Source organism: Solanum stenotomum, chromosome 9 (assembly GCF_019186545.1).
Source record: "Solanum stenotomum isolate F172 chromosome 9, ASM1918654v1, whole genome shotgun sequence".
Lineage (NCBI taxonomy): Eukaryota > Viridiplantae > Streptophyta > Magnoliopsida > Solanales > Solanaceae > Solanum > Solanum stenotomum.
The window spans coordinates 33839549-33862177 of record NC_064290.1 but is presented as its reverse complement, the minus strand read 5'-3'; the positions used below and the strand labels follow the sequence as shown (position 1 = coordinate 33862177).

Below are 22629 nucleotides of genomic sequence, written 5' to 3'. Positions count from 1 at the left end.
CTGAACTAGAGGAGATACAGAAAGAGATAGTAACTTATTATGAGGAACTATACTCTGAGCCAGAACAATGGAGACCATACCTGGAGATGAGAAACTGTCCTATGATTCATGAAGAAGAAAATAAATTACTCTTGGCACCTTTTGAGCAGCAGGAAATTCTAGAGAGCATAAAAGCATGTGCAGGGGACAAAGCACCAGGGCCAGATGGTTACTCCATGGCTTTCTTCAGCCAATGTTGGGACATCATTAAACCTGATCTGGTGGCTACAGTGCAGCAGTTTCATAAGGCAGAGAGGTTTGAGAAGAGTATTAATTCCACCTTTGTGGCTTTAATTCCTAAGAAAGTGGGAGCTGAGGAACTGACAGATTTTAGGCCTATTAGTCTAATAGGTGGAGTTTACAAGATCATTGCTAAACTGTTGGCAGAAAGGTTAAAGAAGGTGCTACACAGGCTTGTAGACAGCCAACAAATGGCATTCATAAAAGGTAGACAAATAATGGATGCAGTGTTGATTGCAAATGAATGTGTTGAGTCTAGGCAGAGAAGCAAGTGCCCTGGAATTCTATGCAAGCTTGATATACAGAAGGCCTATGATCATTTAAACTGGAATTTCTTACTGCTTATGATGCAAAGGATGGGTTTTGGAGCCAAATGGATAAGATGGGTGAAATTCTGCATAAGCACAGTCAAGTTTTCTATTTTAGTTAATAGAACTCCTAGTGGTTTCTTTTCATCCCAAAGGGGACTGAGACAAGGTGACCCCCTGTCACCCTTTTTATTCATCTTAGCAATGGAAGGTTTGAGTAACCTAATTCACACAGCAAAGAGGAAGGGTTGGGTAAGGGGATTCAGGGTGGACAACAGTGCACAAAATGGCTTGGAGATTACACATCTGCAATATGCTGATGATACTCTTATTTTTTGTGAAGCAATGACAGAGCAAATATTGATCCTAAGAGTAATATTCATCATCTTTGAAGCAGTCTCTGGATTACATATCAATTGGGGGAAGAGTTTCATTTATCCCATAAATGAAGTGGCTCAGGTGGAGAGTCTGGCAGGGGTTTTGGGTGGTAGGGTAGGGGAACTACCAACCATATACCTAGGTATGCCATTGGGGGAAAAAGCAAATCAATAGGGATCTGGAATGGAGTGATAGAAAAATGCGAAAAGAAGCTTACCAACTGGAAGAGCCAATATCTGTCTAGGGGAGGTAGATTAACCATGGTTAATAGTGTGCTAGATGCAATACCTGCTTATATGATGTCTGTGTTCCCAGCACCAGACAATGTCATACAGAGGATAGATGCTTTGAGAAGAAGTTTTTTCTGGCAGGGAAATGAAGATAAAAAGAAGTTTCATCTAGTCAAATGGGAAGAGGTCATAAAAAATAAGAAAGAGGGGGGACTAGGGATCAGGAACATGAAGAAACAAAACAAAAGCCTAATGCTAAAATGGCTTTGGAAGTTTATGACAGGAGAGAATATGCTATGGAGAGAGGTGATCAGGGCAAAATATGAAATGGAGAATAGGTGGATGACAAAGATGGTAACTACACCATATGGATGTGGTATCTGGAGATCAATAAGAAATCTTTGGCCTCTGTTCCTTTCTAGAATCAGATTCCAGGTGGGTAATGGAATGAAGGTGTCATTTTGGGAGGACAGATGGATAGCCCAAAGAACCCTGAAACAATTATTCCCAGACTTATATACACTAAGCCTTCAACAAAATGCAACTGTGGCTGAAATGTGGACAGGACAGGGGTGGAACTTACATCTTAGGAGGAATCTAAATGATTGGGAGATGGGGAACATAGTGGCCTTCCATGATACAATGGCACAATTTAGCAATTTGACTAGGGAAGAAGACAAGGTTGTGTGGAAGATTGGTAGCAAAGGGGTTTTCAGTGTCAAGTCAGCTTACAAAGATCTTAATCAATCAAATTCAAATGATAGGATGGAGCTATGGCCATGGCGGATGATATGGAGACCTAAAATCCCATACAAGGTAAACTGTTTCACATGGTTACTAGCAAAGGAAGCAGTGCTGACACAAGAGAATATAAAGAAGAGGAAGTTCCAACTATGCTCAAGATGCTATTTGTGTGAGGAACAGGAAGAGACAGTCAACCATCTCTTTTTGCATTGCAAATGGACAGATCAATTATGGAGAATATTCAGCAGCCTTAGAAAGATCACTTGGGTGAAACCAAGAAACATAGCACAACTCCTAAATTGTTGGATCAATATTGGCAATACTACAATTAAGGAGGAGAGATGGAGGATTGTCCCAGCTTGTATATGGTGGACAGTGTGGAAAGAAAGGAATCAAAGATGTTTTGAGGGCAAGAAGAACAATGTGCAGAATTTCAAGATGAATTGTATAGCTCTTTATTATTTTTGGTGTAAACAGAAAGTCTTAGTACAGGCAGAAGAACTTTTTGATGTTTTAGACTATTTGTGACAAAAAGCACAGATGGAGTCAGTCTAGTTTGTAATACTTTTGGAAGAGGGGCTACTTTGATGTAGTATACCTGTGGATAAATAGAAGAAAAAGTTACCATTCTCAAAAAAAAAAAAGCTTCTAAATTCTGTGCATATAATTCCATGACAATTTGTGAGAGTGCACGTCTATTATGCCTATGGTTTGTAGGTGGCGCATATAAATTACATGAGCCACAAGCGAGATAATTCTTTTCACTACCCTATCCTCCCACCCACACTCCATCTCCCCACTCCTAAACCACCCACTCTCCCTCTCTTCAAGAGGATTTTGGTTCCTCACTTGTCTTTCCCTTTGTGACTTGAATCCCTAATTTCTTTGTCGTATTTGGGGTGTTCTACCACTAGATTAAACCTCCTTGTCATAGGTTAGACAGATCTGACACCATTTTAGAACATTTGTTTGGTCCAAGGCAGTAGGAAGCTGCGCATTAACATGCGAAAGAGCCATACTATTACTAGTTGGCGATACATGATCTCTAGAAGTTGGCAGATTTTTGCGGGTGCAAGTTTGACCGATAAAATAATTGGGATGCCACTTGAGCCCAAGATTAGAGATATAAAATTTTGGCAACCTGTAATTCGGAAGTTTGCACAGAGGTTGAGCAGATTGAAGCAATTGTATAGAGGGTGTAAAATCACACTGCTGGAATGAACCCTCTTTAGTATAGTTATCTACTTTATGCATTTTTTCTGTATCTCAACTATAGTGGGATAGAAATTGCAGAAGATGATGAGGTAAAGGTATTCGTAGGTTTCCATGTTTAATCATACTTTTAAGGGTATTACCTTTTCTATACAGACTATAGTTAGAAGACATGCAAAAGCTTAACTTCAACTACAGTGTTTTTATTTCATTTAATATTGTGATGATTCTAAAAGCTGTTTATTCCAAGTAATACTCAAACTTTTTTATTGAGAAGGTAACGATTTGTATTATAAACCAGTACTTATGTAGTACTGAAAGCCCCTTTACAAAACGTATGAAAATGTAGGAACAAAACCAGAAAGCCTCGCATGATTCTAATACTTCTAGGATTGCTTCTGCATCTACAGGGGAACTCTTTGTACACCAAAAACATAATAACAGAATACAATCTGTTTTGATCATTTGTAGGGATCTGCTTCTATCCTCAAAGCTTCTAGCATTCCTTTCTCTCCAAATGGTCCAGCAGATGCATGCTGGAATTGTCCTCCAATAACTTCTGTTCTTTGCCTCAATTCCTGCTTCCTCCCAACTTGAGAGAGTGTCAACAATCTTGCTAGGCATTGTCCATTGAATGCCTCTGAGATTGATTACCAAGATGTCAGGGAAGATCTCTGACAAATTTTGATTACCAAGCCATCTATCTTTCCAGAATTGTGTCCTGATACCATTGTGTACTGTTATAGTAGTATGATTCCTTAGGAAAGGCCACCAGTTCCTAATTGATCTCCAAACAGTAACACCATAGGGATTGGTTGCTTCCTTGGTGACCCATGAATCGATCTCTCCTTACTTCAGTTTAATCACCTTACTCCACATTGAGCGTGGTTCATGAGCATATCTCCACAACCATTTCAGCTTTAGAGCCTTGCTTTGGTTCTTCAAATTTTTGATGCCTAATCCTCCTTGTTTTTTTCCCGTGATCATAACTTTCCATTTTACCAGATGGTATCCCTTTCTTTTCTTGTTTCCTTGCCAGAAAAAATCCCTTCTTAGTTTATCCAATCTCTGTACTACTCCTGCAGGTATTGGGAACAAAGTTAGCATGTACGTAGGAAGGGCATCCAAGACTGCATTTATCAAAGTGAGGCTGCCCCCCTTTGATAAATATTGTGCTTTCCATCTGACCAACTTCTTCTCACATTTCTCCAAGACAGTATTCCAAATTTCTTTGGACTGTGATTTTGCTCCCAATGGCATCCCCAGGTAGATAGCAGGTAGTGCTCCCACCTCGCCTCCTATCACTGAGGCCAAAAGCTCCATATTAGAGACCAAGTTTATGGGATATAAATGGCTCTTTCCCCAGTTGATGTGAAGACCTGACATACCTTCAAAAGCACCAGAATGACCCTAAGGTATCTTAGTTGTTCCTCATCTGCATCACAAAAAATCTCAGTGTCATCTGCATATTGGAGATGTGTTACCTCCAAACTTCTCTCATTGTTTGTAGACACTTCAAATCCCGTGGTCCACCTATTTGTTTTAGCTGTCTTGATCATGCTGTTAAGTCCCTCCATGGCAAGAATAAAGAGGAATGGAGATAAAGGATCCCCTTGTCTGATTCCTCTTTGGGCATAAAAAAAACCTTCAGGAGCACCATTAATGAGGACAGAAAACTTTACTGTTGAGATGCAAAAATGTATCCATCTAATTCACTTTTCTCCAAATCCCATTTTCCTGAGTATATTGAGAAGGAACCCCTGTTAACATGATCATAAGCTTTCTCAATGCCCAGTTTGCATAGGATGCCTGGTTTCTTTTGACCCACTCTAGAGTCTATTGCTTCATTTGCTATTAACACCGCATCCATGATTTGTCTTCCTTTGATGAAAGCCATCTGTTGGGAGTCTACCAGGTTGTACATCACCCTTTTGATTCTTTCTGTTAAAACTTTAGACAACAACTTATAGAAACTGCCTATCAAGATTATTGGTCTGAAGTCTTTAAGTTCCTTTGCTCCTTTCTTCTTTGGGATCAAGGCAATATAGGTGGCATTGAAACTCTTCTCAAACATTTCCTGCTCATAGAAATTATGGAAGGCCTCCATGATGTCCTGCTTAACAATTTCCCAACATTTGATGAAAAACCCATAGTGTAACCATCAGGTCCTGGGGCTTTATCAATGGCACATAACTTCAAGCATTTATAAACTTCCTGCTCCTCAAATTTGGCCTGTAGTTGTGATCTTTCTTCCTCTGATATTGAAGGACAATTCACTAAATTTCCATCAGGCTCCATCTTTCTGTTTCAGAATACAGTTTCTCATAAAACTGTATGATTTCCTCCTTTACTCTGTCTGGTTCTGTGATGATCTTTCCCTCTACTTCCAACTGGTCAATATGGTTGCTTCTTTTGTGGGCATTTGCAGAATTATGGAAGAATTTTGTATTGTTGTCTCCTTCCTTCAACCACAAGATTCTAGACCTTTGTCTCCAAGCACATTCCTCATTTTTGATCAGTTCTTCGTACTCCATAAAGATCTCTGCCTTCAAAGTAGCCTCTTCCTCTGTCAGTGCTCTTTTGTTCAGCAAAGAATCCAAATCTGCCATTTTGTTAAGCAGTTTGGACCTTTGAATCTACAGATTTCCTTTTTCAATTCTACTCCACTCTTTGAGCTTTTCTTTCAGTGCTTTCATTTTACATGCTAGGATGTAGTCTGGCTTCCCATAGAAGGAGAAAGAGTTCTACCAGTTACTGATTTTCTCACTAAAACCTTCTGTGTTCAGCCACCAGTTTAAAAAAACTAAAAAGACTTGAGCTGCTTGAGAACAAGAGGGATGACTCCGGGGTTGGGGGGGGGGGGNGGGGGGGGGGGGGGGGGGGGGGGGGCATAATAAAAGGAAGAATAGCATTTGAGATAATGAAGGAAGCTACAAAAGTTCTTGAAGGAAGTAAATGTGCCCTATTTCTCTTATTTCATAATATCTTGTCCAATAAACATGGGTATGCTGTATTGCTAAATGGGGTGAAGTGAAACATTTAATTAGGAGCTCATACTTCTTATCTGTCTAACAGTTCATGAGATTTCACTTACCACCTAATGCGACCTAGAAATTTATTTGTTCATCCATATTTCTCATCAATCTTCGTTATGTTATTTGCTTCTGAAGCTATTCTTTCGTTCTTTTAGATCATTGCAGGAATATGTGTGCTAGTTTGGGTGGTAAACATTGGGCATTTTAGTGATCCTGCCCATGGTGGCTTCTTGCGAGGTGCAATACATTACTTTAAGGTATAGGAATCTCATTAAAAGCATTACTAATCAATTTTGCCTGGATTATGCAAGTTCACACATGGGTTTAAATGTTAAAGTACAGCTACACTGAAGTTTTTAAGTGTCTGATAATAGACCTTTCCCTTGCTTATTTATTATTACTGAGCACTTAAATGATGTTATGTTTTATTATATGACTGATTTTGTTTCAATGCTAGGTATTACCTGAGTTGTTACCTTCTCAAAATAAAAATAAAATGCTAGGTATTACCTGACAGATTTTATTTTCATTAGTTAATGTACATTTACCAGAATCTTGGCATGTTTAATCTATGTAGGACGCCTTCGTCTGTTTTGCACTTTTAATTAGTTTTTTTCATCTGTAGAGGCACTTTTTTAACCTAATTGATAGTTGTTAGGAAGAATCACACATGGGAGAGATATGATATCTCTAATTAACGGTACTATTTGTCGAAATTTACTCTAGCTACTGCAATATTTTTTAGCATAATTAAGTCGCTAGTGTTAGGATGATTAGAATTTTAAATTGTTATCAGGTTGTTCTAGTTAGTTGAGATATTTTAGTTTCTTAAATTTTAAATTATGCAGATTTTTGTGTTTAAAGTTGACTATTTAAAACTCTCTTGTGATTGATAAAATTACAGAAAGACATTTTCAATCCTTTTTTGCTGTCCCATCTTTCTAAAAAACCAAACAATGGTATCAAGAGCCTCATTGATGTTACGGGATCTGCGAGTTCTTCTAAAAAACTATTTTCAACCTGCAAGGGCTATTTACAACCCATTTTTTAACCCGTAAAGGCTACTTTCAATCATCTTTAACCCGTCAGGGCTATTTTCATCCCACTTTTCAACCATGGCAACCAATAGTTTCTCTTTCAATACCCCACAAATTTTTACCAACATAAACTATCAAATTTGGTCTGTGAGAATGAAACCATATTTTGAAACCTATGTTTTTTGGGATATTGTGATGGAAGAAAAATCCTTGCAACAATTTCTGGCAAATCTTATCATTGTCTAGAAAAAACACTTTCAGAAGAGCTTCCAAGCAATACAAGATTATTGAGGGTGTTTTTTAACCACAAAACCAAAAGAAGAAGAAATTTTGCAAGTTAAAAAATAATCAAAAGAATTCAGCACCAACCACCAAAGCAAAAATTGAGGAGGAACAGTTTTTAAATTGCAGTAATTAAAGGAAAGAAGGAGCGTTGAAATTTACTTTCTTTATTGTAGTAGTTTTTAGTCTAATTAAGTTGCTTAAGCTTAGGATGATTTGAATTTTAAATTGTTATCATGTTGTTTTAGTTTACTGCAGTACTTCAATGTTTGCTTTGCTTCCACACTTCTCATTTGAGGGGGCTCTTTCTTCGTGCTTCATTTTTTTCAAGTTCTTTCTCTCTTATTATTCTTTTCAAGTCAGTTTTTGGTTTTGGAGTTCCTTTGGCATTGCTCTTGTTTAAAAGTTGTTCTAGATACTTTATTTAAAAACTGTTTTATTTGTATTATCACAAGTATTTAACAGTTATTTTCCTCATGAGTGATATTTTCGTGGGATTATTTGTTGTTTAGTTGAGCATATTATGTTTGTTATCCTTCTGTGGTTGGTCCTTTTTTGTCCTTGCTTCATTCGAATTCTTTACATGGGCTGATTTTGGTTCTGACTATACAACTGATGACACATACTTCTCTCTTCCTTGTTTAGATTGCAGTTGCACTGGCTGTTGCAGCAATCCCTGAAGGGCTTCCTGCTGTTGTTACAACGTGAGTGTGTGTAACCATGTTCTTTGAATTCTTAATTGGTGCCTGGTATAAGATATCTGGGTATTTTCCAGTTGGGATACTTGCATGGATGTCATTATCTTTACATAATGCTTTCAAACAAAAAAAACAAACTTAAGAGGGTAGAAGAACCAAGAAATATGCCACCAAAATGTTACTGCTGGAGCCAGATGCAAAAGTCATTGTGTGTTTCAGCAAAAAGAGTGTCTTCACAGTTAGTCCTCTGCACAGAGAATAAACGTTGAATTTTTTTTAACAGGTGTCTCTTGGCTTAAGATTTATATTCTGATTAGTATGCCATAAAATGAGTTGTCAATTGAACTGTGTATTTCTTGTTATTGGCTTCAAAGATAATCCATGCTTGTTCAAAGTTTCTTTGTTTATCTGTTGAGTTAGTGCTTTGCATATTACATGTAGCCATAATGCTCTTTGTTTAAGTTCTCTGTCCATTCTGATATGCTGCCAGAAAGTTGTCGCTTTAAAACATTTTATGTGCTGATAAGTGATGAGGTGGTTTCATCTTTCCTATATGCAGTGAAACCCCAGTTTAAATAATAAGGACAGTAAGCTTTTAGGCTAACTTTTGATTTTAGGTAGATGCTGATGGGGAAAAGACTGCAAGACTTTCTCCTCTCAGTTGTTTAGCTATCTCACGTGTCATGGTTCACTTCCTATCTTATTTTCTGTGGTGGAAGAATCTTTATGCGGTTGTGTACTTTGTTCTGCATATCTTGAACCTGCTAATGTATGTACTGAGAGTATGTATTGAACATTTGATTAAACACTATTCTCTTTTAGCTTTGTATATTAGTAAAGCTAAAAATAAATGTTTTCACAGTTCATCTGTTTTCGTAATAGTAGCACCATAGTGGTTTTAGTTAGCTCTCCATTTATACCCGTGAGGTCTCTTTATATATCGATAATTGGGTGTTTGTAGAAAATCATATCTTTTTGTAGGTTTCTTACTTTTCTTTGTATACTTCTTGTATATGGACGTCTTTTTATGCCAATGCTGTTAATATAATTTTTTACTTTATCCAAAAAAACATAGTCTCCATTTATGTACTGATTTTTTATATTTAATTTTCTCTTTTTGGTCTGTGTTATATGCAGTTATCTACACTTCAAAGTATAACTTAAGACAAACATATGTTAGTTTTGATGGGAACTTATTGTAAAACACAATCATGAAGTCTGTTCAAGTTTTGCTAAAATGAAAAAGACTATCCTTCCTTCTGTATGTTTGAAATAGTTGATCAAGTATAGCTGCAGTGTGGTAGTTGGAAAACTTAAAAAACACATGCTAAAGTACTAATACAGATTGAACCTTTTATAAGTAGTATAGAGATTTATAGATGTAAAAATGTTGTTCCATCAATTACTTCTGGACAAATGGTTTGTATGTCAGGAAATCGACAAAGTGTGACTTGTATCCCATACATCTGCTTACATCTCTTCTCCTGTTTCATGTATCTAGTGCATGAGTCTCTGGTCTTATTGTTAGTGGCATGGGTAGGAGAATGTTTTTACTCTCCTTAGTAGTACTTGTGGCAGTCAATAAACCAAGTTCGACCTAAAAAAATCCCAAGTACGATAAAAACAGAGATAGTCACTGAATAATATGCTTCTTATGCTCGATTTTTGGTCAAAATTGAAGAAAAATATTATACACAAGAGTTATCCTCCACCATGGTGTTAAGACTTCCCAACATACTTACCACTATATCTTTTATCATGCTTTGTTATTGTTTAGGTATGTTGCTCAAAGATACGTTTTTGTTCTTTTACGTTTATTTTATGCTCGTTTTTCAATCTCCTCTATCCCCTCACCCCTCAAGAAAAATGAGAAAAAGAAGAGAAAGGTAGAGAATCCTATGTACTTTTATCTGATTATGGCAGGTGTTTGGCCCTTGGGACAAAGCGAATGGCTCGTTTAAATGCTATTGTGAGATCCTTGCCGTCCGTAGAAACCTTGGGCTGCACGACAGTAATCTGCAGTGACAAGACTGGCACTCTCACAACAAATATGATGTCTGTGTCAAAGGTACATTGTAAACTATATACACTATTTTTGTAGTTTTGAACCTTTTCCGCATTCCCTTTCTTCCCAAAAGGCCTATCCTACAGAAATATTATATTTTGGGGGAAAGGGTTACTGTAAGCACTTGAAAATGCTAGGCAGGAGCGATCTAGAAAGTGAGGATGTTAGCATAAGTAGAAGTGCAACAGAATATATGCACTGCGATTCAAGCAACCACAAGAAGGTGAAGGTTATGTGACATTAGAAGGGGTTGTGGTGTGTAAATACAGTCAATTCATATGTTTTGGCTCGAAGTTCCATGAGAATGGCATGACTTAGATGAAGATGTAACACATACAATTAAGATAAGATGGTTCAAATTAAGAAGTCTATTGAAATGTCACGCATTAGGAGGATACCTGTCAAAGTTAAATTGCAAGTTCTGTAGAATAATTATGTAAAACTGTTATAAGAGCAGGGATAACATATAGCATTGAGTTATGGGCCTCTAAGATGTCACAACCCAAAACGAGTCATGAGTGGCACCTACACTTGACCTCCTAGGTGAGCGAACCAATGAATTCAACCCCAACTTATATTTATCGTTCATCTTACGAAATACTAACCATAATGTGGAAGCTTAAATCTTATTATATATCGTTTTCCAAAATCTGAAAGTCATCACATCAAGGACATGTAATCTCCAAATACTATGTCTAAGAGTATCAAGACACCAAAATAAATGAATAAAATAGTTTGTGTCTGAAAACTAAGGACATTATGCCATGACCAAGAAAATCCAACACAAGCTTGAATGAATAGCTCACCCTGAACCTGATATGCTGGAGACTGGCTAGAGCTGAGGGCGAGTCTAGTCGCTGGTACATTTGCTGCACTCCACAAAAGGAAAATGAAGAAAATACAAGTTGGTGGTCAGTACAGGGCAACATGTAGTGAGTAGATATCATCGGCCGACTCAAAATAAAAACCAATATGCATAAAATAATAACATGATATCAACTATAGCAACTTGGCAGGTGACAAACAACAGCCGCCATGAACAAGTGACAACAACACTGAAACAAGTACGAAGCAGTCCACAATATCGAGAACACACATGATGTCTCATGCCTCCACACCACTCTCTTTTGGGAATTAGGTTCTTTGAGATTGAGTACATTTACTTTACTATATTTTCCTTTAATGTTATCGTGCCGGAACATGACACCCGATCTAATAATATCGTGTCGGAACGTGACACCCGATCCAATAATACCGTGTCGGAATGTGACACCCGATCCAATAATATATCGTGCCGGCTCGTGGAACCCGATCCAAATATATAGTTAATTTATTTGTCATTCTTTATCATCTCTTTCCACTTCCTTAACAGTATTTCATTAAGCCTTATTTATTCAAGGCATCTTTTTAATAGAACAAGTTAAAGATTATGGATTTCGCAGGGATTACAGACCAATCACAACAACACATGAATTATCGAAACCACAACAACCAAGTACCTAGAGAAATTCATAATATCACTTTATGACTATCAACCACTATTAAGAGTCTATCTAACACATAGAATAAACTATAACCTTCCTCCACCAAAGAACTGAAGCCACGTAAGCTAATTCGTCAATTCTTTTCCTTTTTTCAATGCCTCAGATCATTCCCAATCTATCAAGTATGGATAATTTGTAAGTAAACAGACTCAATTCTATAACCAAGCTCCTAATCTTGATGCCAACTAACTTGTTAAGTCTCATATTTCTTAAATCTCAAGCCTAGGGTTAAGTCTCAATACGTCAAATTATTATAATTTTAAGGAATTAATATAATACAATACTCGTAATATTTAGTTATATATATAAAAATATATTAAAACTTAATTCATAATAATGTGATAGCATCAAGAAATTCTCGTAACCAAAATTACGGGTCAACTAATTACACCACGATCCACATACAACACCATAACTTCCCTGTACATCCATCCTATATCTAACATATATAATATCTAGTGATTAAAGTTTTCAAAACGCCAACCAACCATTATCAATAGTGTCCAAAAACAACAAATGAAATTCTTGTCCCCCAAACTTCCAACCAAATACGACCCACTTTCAATTCATATGCAACCGTAATCTAGATTTGAAGAGCACACATTATCCTTTTCCAACTTCTGGTACCTGCAATATCAGGGATTGCTCAATAGTCTGTAAGTTTCTTTGAAAAGTACTGTTCACTTGGTTCGTGGTGAAAGAGGCTGTTCTAACTCAGGAGAATCTCATGAAGAGGGGCATACATATGTATTAAAGATGCTATTTTTGTGAACAATCTGCAGAGACAATTAACCATCTGTTTCTTCATTGTAGAGTGGTAGGTCAGTTATGGAATCTGTTTAGAGATTCAGAGGTATAGGGTGGACTATGCCTGAAAGAATAGGTCAGTCTCTAGTAAGCTGGAATAAAGGGTAGTGGCAGCACAAACAATGACAGATGAAGAACTGTCCCAGCAGTGATATGGTGGGCCATATGGAAGGAGAGGAATTCTAGTTATTTTGAGGGCAACAACAGCCCCATGCGTACGATTAAAATGAACTGCATTAGTGCATTATTACTTTTTGTTATTGCTGTAGTAGACATCTTAGGATCCTTATAAAATGAAATAGGTCCTAGAGATAGTTTCTGATCTTACTCTTTTGGATGTAGTTTTTTTGATGTAAATTTTTGGATACCAGCCTTAGTGCTGATGAAATATGTACAAAACCAGTTACCTTTGTCAAAAACAAAAAAAACTGTTCACTGGCTAATGAATTTTTGGTAATACTTTTTTCTGTTCAGATTTGTGTGCTTCATTCATTAAATAATGGTCCAATGAACTCTGAATACGTTGTTAGTGGAACAACTTACGCACCAGAAGGTTTTATATTTGACAGCTTGGGAGCCCAGGTATTCCTTGTTATTCTTGTTCTTGTAGACAGACTTCCAGAGTTCAATTTTGAAGCACAAGTACTTCGTTTGCTTTGATTGCAAGCATTACTGCTGTTGTGTTAGCAGGGCAATGATTGTAACCTATCCCTTAGACATTTTAAGACCTGATAAGTATTTCCTTGCATCTCTATTATCATCATAAGTGAAGGATTTTGCCCAAAAAAAATCAGATTATTTTTCCCAAATATTTTTTTTTTGTCATTTGGAGATGCAACATGCAAGGGAAAGCAGATGGTCTCTTAAAGACAATGTGTGGCCTTGTGCTGGTGTGATGCTGGAGGAGGCTTTTGGACCCTCAAAAGTTGTGAATTTTCCTTTTGCATTGAGAATTTTTAAAAGCCCCTCAATATTGTCATTTCTCCCTGCTAAATATTTTTCCTATCTTCTTAGCTCCTCCCTCATGAATGACATATATGAACAAAGAAATTAAAAAATAATTACGTTAAGTGAAATATCAATTGTTTAGTGTCGCCTTTTAAGAAGACATCCATTCGCAAGGAAAAGCATGCCTTAGAACCTTGATGAAGACACAAAAGCTAGCATTAAGAGAGGCGAGCGCTCAACATGTTTTGGGCCTCACTTTTGGGCTAAAGCATGCTTTTGACAACACTACTAAGGACCCTCTATGATGAGTTTGCTAAACTCTCTATGATGAGTTTGCTACACTCCGAGATTCTTTGAAAAGAAATACATTTTTCCCATGTATGAAGTTTAAATGATTTGCACAACCTTTGCACATGCAAAAGCTGGGAAGTGGGTGGCTTCTTGATGATATCGTGTACATTTTCTTTCAGTAGAATTTCTGAGACATACTTTAGTTGCGAAATAACCTGATCTTGACTGAGCATCCTCAATACCTAAAAAGTACTTCGGTCTTTCGAAGTTTTTAGTCTGAAAGTGCTGAAAGAGATGTTTCATTTGGTAATACCGTCCTGATTATTGCTGGTGATAATGATATTGTCAACAATAACTTTGAGAAATATATGAGAAAAATATTATTAAATTGTAGTTGTGTCTACATTATTACATTGAGATCCTATTTATAGACATTAGAATACAATTCTTTACCAAGTAGGATACTATTTACTATTCCTATTCTCACTTAAATAGGATTGTATAAACTTATTCCTATTCTAATAGGATTGTGTAAATCTATTCCTATTCTAATAGGATTGTATAAACCTATTCCTATTCTAACCCCCCCCCCCCCAAGCTAGTGCATACAATTCATGTACCTAGCTTGTTACATATGTAATTAATACGAGGACCAATTGACAGTCAATCTCAATGTGCTTAATCTTCTCATGAAATACTGAATTTGATGCATAATGCCGATAAAACACAGAGTGATAAAATTACAGTGTTGAACTTCCCAAACCAAATGTGCAAAGACTGTTTCAGACTCAGACCGTAGAGTGACTCACATAATCGATATACAAGGCTGCTAAACTCCCCCTGAGCAACAAAGTGCTGAAGATCTTGTATAAAGTATATGGATTGGAATCAATAGATGAGTCGATATTAGACAAGTCACCGAAAAATTGGCCGGAACATGCTCTTATGCCCGGAGTATTAGATTTGATGGCTAAAGGTGGTCACAATCTAAGAAATAAAATTATATGGGTAGGGTTGGAATGATGTCACGACCCAACTAGAAAATAGAAATTATATAGGATAGTTCGAATTGATTGAACGACCCCATTGAAAAAGAGAAATAATATGGGTAGGGTCGGAATTATGGCACGACCCTACTGAAAAAGAAAAATTATACGGGTAGGGTTGGAATGATGGTACAACCCTACACAAATCAGATTTGAGGAGTCACTGAAAAGACGAATGGAAATATGCAAATCAAAACTGAGGAGTCAGTGAAAAGACACATGATGCTATGCAACTCAGATATGAGAAAATAGTTCAGAAAAATCCACAGTACTACACAAATAAACTATGGTAAGTAGTCCGGAGACGTGCACGGTGCTACACAAATCAGATATGCAAAAAAAATGCAGTCACCGGAAGGATGGCACGGTGCTACACAAATTAAATATGAAAAAGTAGTCACTGGAATGATGGTATAGTGCTACACAAATTAAATATGAAAAAACAGTCACCGGAAAAGATGGCATGGTCAAAATAGCAAATATAAATGGGTGGTTGAGAGGTTTCAATGTAGCGAGAGAAGGAAGGGATAATCTGGAGGTGACTCATTTACAGTATGCAGATGATACCCTTATTTTTTGTGATGCAAATGAAGAACAAATAAAAATTTTGAGGGTGATATTGGTTCTCTTTGAAGGGATGTCAGGATTACACATCAATTGGGGAAAGAGCTTTCTTTATCCGATCAATGAGGTCACAACCACGCAATCCCTAAATGCAATTCTGGGAGGAGAGATTGGTAGTCTGCCAACAATGTACTTGGGTATGCCTTTAGGGGCAAACTCAAAAGTCTAACGAAATCTGGAACAATGTGGTTGAAAAATGTGAGAAGAAATTGGCAATGTGGAAAAGACGGTACTTATCACTAGGGGGTAGATTAACCCTCATCAACTCCGTGTCAGATTCCTTGCCAACTTGTATGATGTCCTTGTTTCCTATACCAGCAAAAATCATTAGTAGGCTAGACAGAATCAGGAAGAAGTTTTTGTGGCAAGGAAATAAAGACAGGAAAAGCTACCACTTGGTCAAATGGGAATCTCTGATAATTGACAAGAAGTTTGGAGGTTTGGGGATAAAGAATCTGGATACTCATAGTAAGGCACTCAGAATGAAATGGCTATGGAAGTATGCCAATGATAAAGAGGCACTATGGGGAAGAGTCATAGAAGCTAAGTATGAGGAGGAAGACAGATGGATGACTAAGGACATTACAACTCCTTGTGGAGTTAACTTATGGAGATCCATCAGAGATCTCTGGAATGAACTGAAGTGCTTCTTCAAGATCAAGGTGAACAATGGGGCTAAAACTAGGTTCTAGAAAGATGAATGGCATGAAGAAGGCAACTTAGAAAGGTTATTCCAGATATCTACTCATTAGTACTACACCAAACCGAGTACCATGGCAGAATTATGGACTACAGTGGGATGGAGATTCAACTTCAGAAGGCAATTCAATGATTGGGAAATACCAAGAATGGCAGATTTCATCAACAAGATTGAGCAATTCAGTGGGTTGGGAACAGATGAAGATGAACTATGGTGGAAGGGAGATGAGAAAGGCACATACAAAGTGAGCAAAGCGTACAGGAAAATGAACCACAACCAACAGCCAACCAATTAGGTTAGAAATGGGGAAAAGACAAGCTTCTTGGGAGATGACTGGCATGAGATGGGGATTCTGAGGAATATCTACCCAGATATCCACAACTTAATGTTAAATCAACAAAGAACAATTGCAGGAATGTGGACACCTAATGGGTGGGAAATCAGTTTCAGAAGACAAGTAAATGACTGGGAAATCACAAGAGTTGTAGATTTCCTTAACACTATTAGCCAGGGTAGGCAAAGCATACAGATGGTTGAATAGTCACAATCAACAGAATGTCAACTGGCCCTGGAGAACTATAAGGAAAGTGAATATACCCTACAAGGTATCATGTTTTATTCGGCTCCTATCTAAGGAAGTTGTCCTTACACAAGACAATCTGATGAAAAAAAGAGATAATTTTATGTCCGAGGTGCGTTTTTTGTGGAGAACAAGCAGAAACTGTTCGACATTTGTTCCTTCACTGCAAGATCACATGTCAGCTTTGGAGGCTATTCATAAAACTTAAAGGTTTCTCCTGGACTATGCCAGGAAAGGTTACAGAGGCCTTTCAAAGTTGGGAAGAAGTTGGGGTTCTGGCAAGAAGCAGATGTAGATGGAGAATCATACCAGCCAGCATATGGTGGACAATCTAGAAGGAGAGAAATTCTAGGTGTTTTGAGAATATATAAAATAGTATACAACATATCAAATTGAATTGTATCTTGATTCTATGTTTTTGGTGTAATCAAATTCGGTCTAATGATCTTGTATCTATTATTGATGTGTTAGATTCATTATAGACATGGGATCATAGGATCTGGATTTAGTTGTAAATATGGCTCTAGTACAACCCATGTATTGATCTGTTTCTATCAATAGACACAAAGTTACCAGTTTCAAAAAAAAAATACCATATAAAGTGGCATGCTTTGTGTGGCTTTTGGCAAAGGAGGCCGTGCTTACCCAAGAGAACCTAATGAAAAGAGGGGTAATTTTAAGCCCCAGGTGCTTCTTGTGTGGGGAGCAGGCAGAAACTGTGAATCATCTATTCCTACATTGTAGAATCACAGGACAACTATGGACATTGTTTTTGAACCTCAGAGGAATAGCATGGAGCATGCCTAGGAAAATTACAGAGGCCTAATTCCTTAAAAAGCTGGGTTGTTGGCTAAGAATAGAGGCAGGTGGAGGATAGTCCCAGCAGGCATTTGGTGGACAATATGGAAGGAGAGGAATTCTAGGTGTTTTGAGAGCATAGAGAACAGTATGCAATAGATTAAGCTTAATTGCATCTTACTACTGTGTTTTTGGTGTAATCAGTTACTTTGAAATGATCCTGTCTCTATCATTGATGTTTTAGACTCATTATAGACATAGGATCATAGAATCATAGATGTAGGTAGTACTTTGTAAATATGGGGCTGCTACAACTCTTGTATGATTCGGATTCTAACATATATAGAAAAAGTTACCAGTTTCAAAAAAAAGATGGCACGGTGCTACAAGTTAGATATAAAAGAATAGTCACCGGAATGATGACACGGTGCTTACATAAATCAAATATGATAAAATAGTCACCGGAAAGATACACGGTGACCCAACTTTTGCTAACATAATTGTTGGCCAGACGGGCGGAATACAAGGAGGTTCACAAATTCTCCCCCATAACCAAAACTCTCAAAACGTTAGGACTACATTGTGAATGTTAATTAAGTTAGAAGGAACAAACTTATATTTATAGAGTACTAAACCTTTTCGTACAAGAAAAGGATTAGTCAAATATTAAAAAAATTTCCTAAAAGGAAAACCTATTTATGGTAAGAAAGTCAGGGCAAATAAAACCCAACAAATCTCGCCCTTGGCCTGAATTTCTGACAAAATGAAATTGTCCACCTTCTTCACATAATCTTTAGGATCTTGCACCTCTTCTCCATAATCTGCTCCATCAAATTTACGTCTTGACAGAGAGGTCTCTGAAACAATTTCTCCAACAAAAATCTTCATTACTGTCAAAAAGGTTGCGGCTAGAACTACACCCGCCAAGATGAACACCATCTCTAACCATGGTTCTGATACCATGTGAGAAATACAACAACAACAACAACAACATACCCAGTGAAATCCCACAAAGTGGGTTTGGGGAGGGTAGAGTGTACGCAGACCTTACCACTACCTCGTGGAGGTAGAGAGGCTGTTTTCGGAGGACTCTCGGCTCAAGTACATCCAAACCAAGTAAAAGAAGAGGAAACAATATATAAAACATAACATCCAATAAGAAAAATAGTGCCTAATCAACAACGAAGACAATAACATCAAGAAAATACTGTAAGAGGTGGAACGCAGTAAACAACATATGGCTATAGGAATCACAGACAAGAACTACAAGTGCCAGGCTAGGACTACTACAAACGCTACCAACCCAAACCCTCGCAAGGAAAGACAACACGCTAACCCTACTAACCTTCAACCTTAATACGCGACCTCCACTCCTTCCTAGCTAGAGTCATGTCCTCGGTAATGTGAAGCTGAGCCAAGTCCTGTCTAATCACCTCTCCCCAATACTTCTTAGGCCTACCTCTACCCCTCCGCGTACCCTCTACAACCAGCCCCTCGCACCTCCTCACTAGGGCGTCTGCGCACCGTCTCTTCACATGTCCAAACCATCTCAGTCTCGCTTCCCTCAGCTTGTCCACCACAGAGGGCACTCCCACCTTCTCTCGGATAACCTCATTCCTAATCTTATCGCTCCTAGTGTGCCCACACATCCATCTCAACATCCTCATCTCCGCAACATGCATTTTTTGAACATGTGAGTTCTTGACTAGCCAACACTCCGCTCCATACAACAAGGCCGGTCTAACTACCACTCTGTAGAACTTACCTTTAAGTTTAGGTGGAACTTTCTTATCACACAAGACTCCAGAGGCAAGCCTCCATTTCATCCAAGCAGCTCCAATGCGATGTGTGACATCATCGTCAATGTCACCACTTCCTTGGATTACAGCCCCAAGATACTTAAAGCTTTCTTTCTTAGGAATGATCTGTGTGTCAAGTCTCACTTCCCCATTTGTCTCATCCATCGCATCACTGAATTTGCACCCCAAATATTCCGTTTTGGTCCTACTCAACCTGAACCCTTTGGACTCCAGCGTTTGTCTCCACACCTCCAGCCTCGCATTAACTCTGTCCCGCGTCTCATTAATCAGTACTATGTCATCCGCAAATAACATACACCACGGGACCTTCTCCTGAATAGACCGCGTCAACTCATCCATCACCAAAGCAAATAGAAAAGGGCTAAGGACTGATCCCTGATGCAGCCCCATCTCAACTGTGAGAAATATAGGAGAAAAATATTATTGAATTGTAGTTGTGTCTACATTATTACTTTGAGATCCTATTTATAGACACTAGAATACAATCCTTTATCAAGTAAGATACTATTTACTATTCCTATTCCTATTTAAATAAGATTGTATAAACCTATTCTTATTTAAATAAGATTGTGTAAACCTATTCCTATTCTAATAGGATTGTATAAACCTATTCCTATTCTAACGATAACCACCATAAATAGATAGATTTGGAGCAGAATGTTGATGAACCATAGAGTGATAAGTTTACTACAAGTTCATGCCAAACTCCTAAATTATTATGTGACTGTTTCTGGCCATAGAGTGACTGGTGCTATAGACATACGAAGCTACTAGACTCCCTCTGAGCAACAAAATTAGGTGGTTCCTCCGTATAAACTTCATCCTCAATACCCTTCGGGGCGGCCCGGGCTTTGGACTTCCATGTTGGAGGTCTGAAGTTTGAAACCCCTTGCCTGGGAAAGCAAGGGGTTTGCCTTTTGGGTCAAGGTTGCACCGGGCTTGCCTAGTACGAGTTACCTCTCCTGTGTGGTTTGCGAACTATTGTATAGGGGCGGAGGTTTTACCCTGTGCGCACCCAAAGGGTCGCGGCCGCGGGTTTCCCTTGTCATTAATAAAAAAAAACTTCATCCTCAATACCATTATGGAGAAAAACATTCTTGTGGAGAATGTGAAACATAAGCAAACGAATTTATTACCAGAAATATGATCAAAAGTGTTGGAGTCCAGGACTCACAGTCCAAGGGTATAAGAATGTTAACACAAGCAAAAGAATTACCAGGAACAAAAGTCTGAGTCTGAGCAACTAAGACTACTCATGGAGATGTCTGCTTAATTGCTCAATACAGAAGGAATTTATTTATCCTCCTTCAGATAAGGAACCATTTACAGCCTCAAAAAAGATAAAGGAACCATTTAGCCATGTAGTTTACCAAGGATAGCTGAAGTATACACTACATATACACTCAGCTATATATGGTGTAAATACGTATGTATTATACATATAGGTATGTTTATTATATGTATAAATATGTATATTATATGCAAATGTATGTATATTATATGTGTATTAGTATAAAGTATACACTACTTATACACTGTGTACATATTTTGTGAACTAGATGGCCTAAAGGTATTGGGCTGTAATTTTCTCTAAAGAAAACCCCTAATTACACCTGGTGCAGTATTAGCAACATGAGCATTTTAGGTGGTCTACCATGCAGAGAATTACATACTTCACTAAAAAAGTTATTGAATGGCTGTAACACTGCACAAACACGTCAGAAAATTCACTGGAAAAATGAAAAGTGATCGGAACTTGAAGAAAATAGTATGCTGGGCTCGAAATCATGGTATGATCCCAACCAAAAAAAAGAACTGCTCTGAAAATTGGCTGCAAACTGCCTCACGCGCTGAAGCATGTGTTGGACATGCCAGAGGCATTGGAGCTTTGTCAAGCACGTGAGGGTGCATTATTGGGGGTTCTGCTGAAGCAGTTTTCTGGGGTTTGGTTGCCAGATCTTGCTGGACCTTGACTACTGGCAGAAAAGGAGATGGCACAGGGAAAATCTAGAAGTCACAGGAAAGAAGGCATGGTGATTGACTATCCTATTCCTGAGATTTCTTACGGTCGCTCTAATACCATGTGAAAAATAAAAACACGAGAAATAATAATAAGATGCATTAACTACATCATTACACTAAGCCCTATTAATACAAAGTACATTATAATCCTTTTCCATGTCGGACACTATATATGTTAAATACTCTAGAAGCATTATAGGATAAAATTATTTGTTTGCTACTTGCTTCTGTTCTCCATAGTATATTTATTTAGTAGTTTATTTAATTTTGATGTTCTGTGCAGCTAGAGATTCCTGCTCAGTATCCTTGTCTACTTCATATAGCAATGTGCTCAGCTCTATGCAATGAGTCTGTTATACAATACAACCCAGATAAGAGGATTTATGAGAAGATTGGTGAATCAACTGAAGTTGCCCTCCGTTTGCTGGCAGAAAAAGTTAGTCTGGACTTTGGCTTGCGTGTCGCTTCTTTATTTATTCCTTATCTCCAATTTATATGGCATTTCTTTTTATTTTGTAGAAGTCCCAAATGTTTAACATTGTTTTACTGATAACATTATTTCATAAGACCATACAATTTTCAAGCTTTATAGTTTATCTAATTCTTCAAATTTTAAAATAATTTGATTATTCCTATTAATCTGGCTATGCAACCATTATTTTATTATTTCCTTTCACCATTTCTTGTATAGTAAGTCAAATTAACATTTCAAATTCCGATAGGTCTATTAAAAAGGGACGGAGGAAGTATTTGTTTAATATATGTACATATTATAGCACATAAATTGATTATGTGACTGATAATCAGATGTAACTCTATGCTTATTCTCTTATCAATTATTATCAGATTGGTCTTCCTGGTTTTGATACAATGCCCTCTGCTTTAAATATGCTAAGCAAGCATGAACGGGCCTCTTACTGTAATCGGTATTGGGAAAGCCAATTTAAAAAGGTGAGGTATGTTTCCACTTTATTTATTTTGTGCTGGAGATAATCAAAATCTAAGACTTGCATTCACATTCTTATGGAATTTCAAACTAACTTGCTTTTTCTAAAACATGAAAAAAGTCATGTTTGAGCTCTCCGTATAGGAGTGTTTTTCATGTTGCCGAACACATTAGGGATCATGTTTGTCTTACAAAAGTGTTCCAAATGATTTTCCCAATTGGTTTGTAGTAAAAT

The 22629-nt window shown here is 37.6% G+C and overlaps 1 protein-coding gene across 4 annotated transcripts in view; it reads left to right on the top strand.

Annotated features, from left to right (window-relative positions):
* LOC125877727 (calcium-transporting ATPase 3, endoplasmic reticulum-type) overlaps positions 1-22629 on the top strand; it is a 77204-nt gene that overhangs the window by 29706 nt on the left and 24869 nt on the right. For all 4 annotated transcript variants that reach the window (XM_049558949.1, XM_049558951.1, XM_049558950.1 and 1 more), the window contains 6 exons: positions 6342-6443; positions 8151-8209; positions 10127-10271; positions 13094-13201; positions 21732-21884; positions 22295-22399. In XM_049558949.1, coding sequence (XP_049414906.1) covers positions 6342-6443; positions 8151-8209; positions 10127-10271; positions 13094-13201; positions 21732-21884; positions 22295-22399 — 672 coding nt within the window. The remainder of the gene's footprint in view (positions 1-6341; positions 6444-8150; positions 8210-10126; positions 10272-13093; positions 13202-21731; positions 21885-22294; positions 22400-22629) is intronic.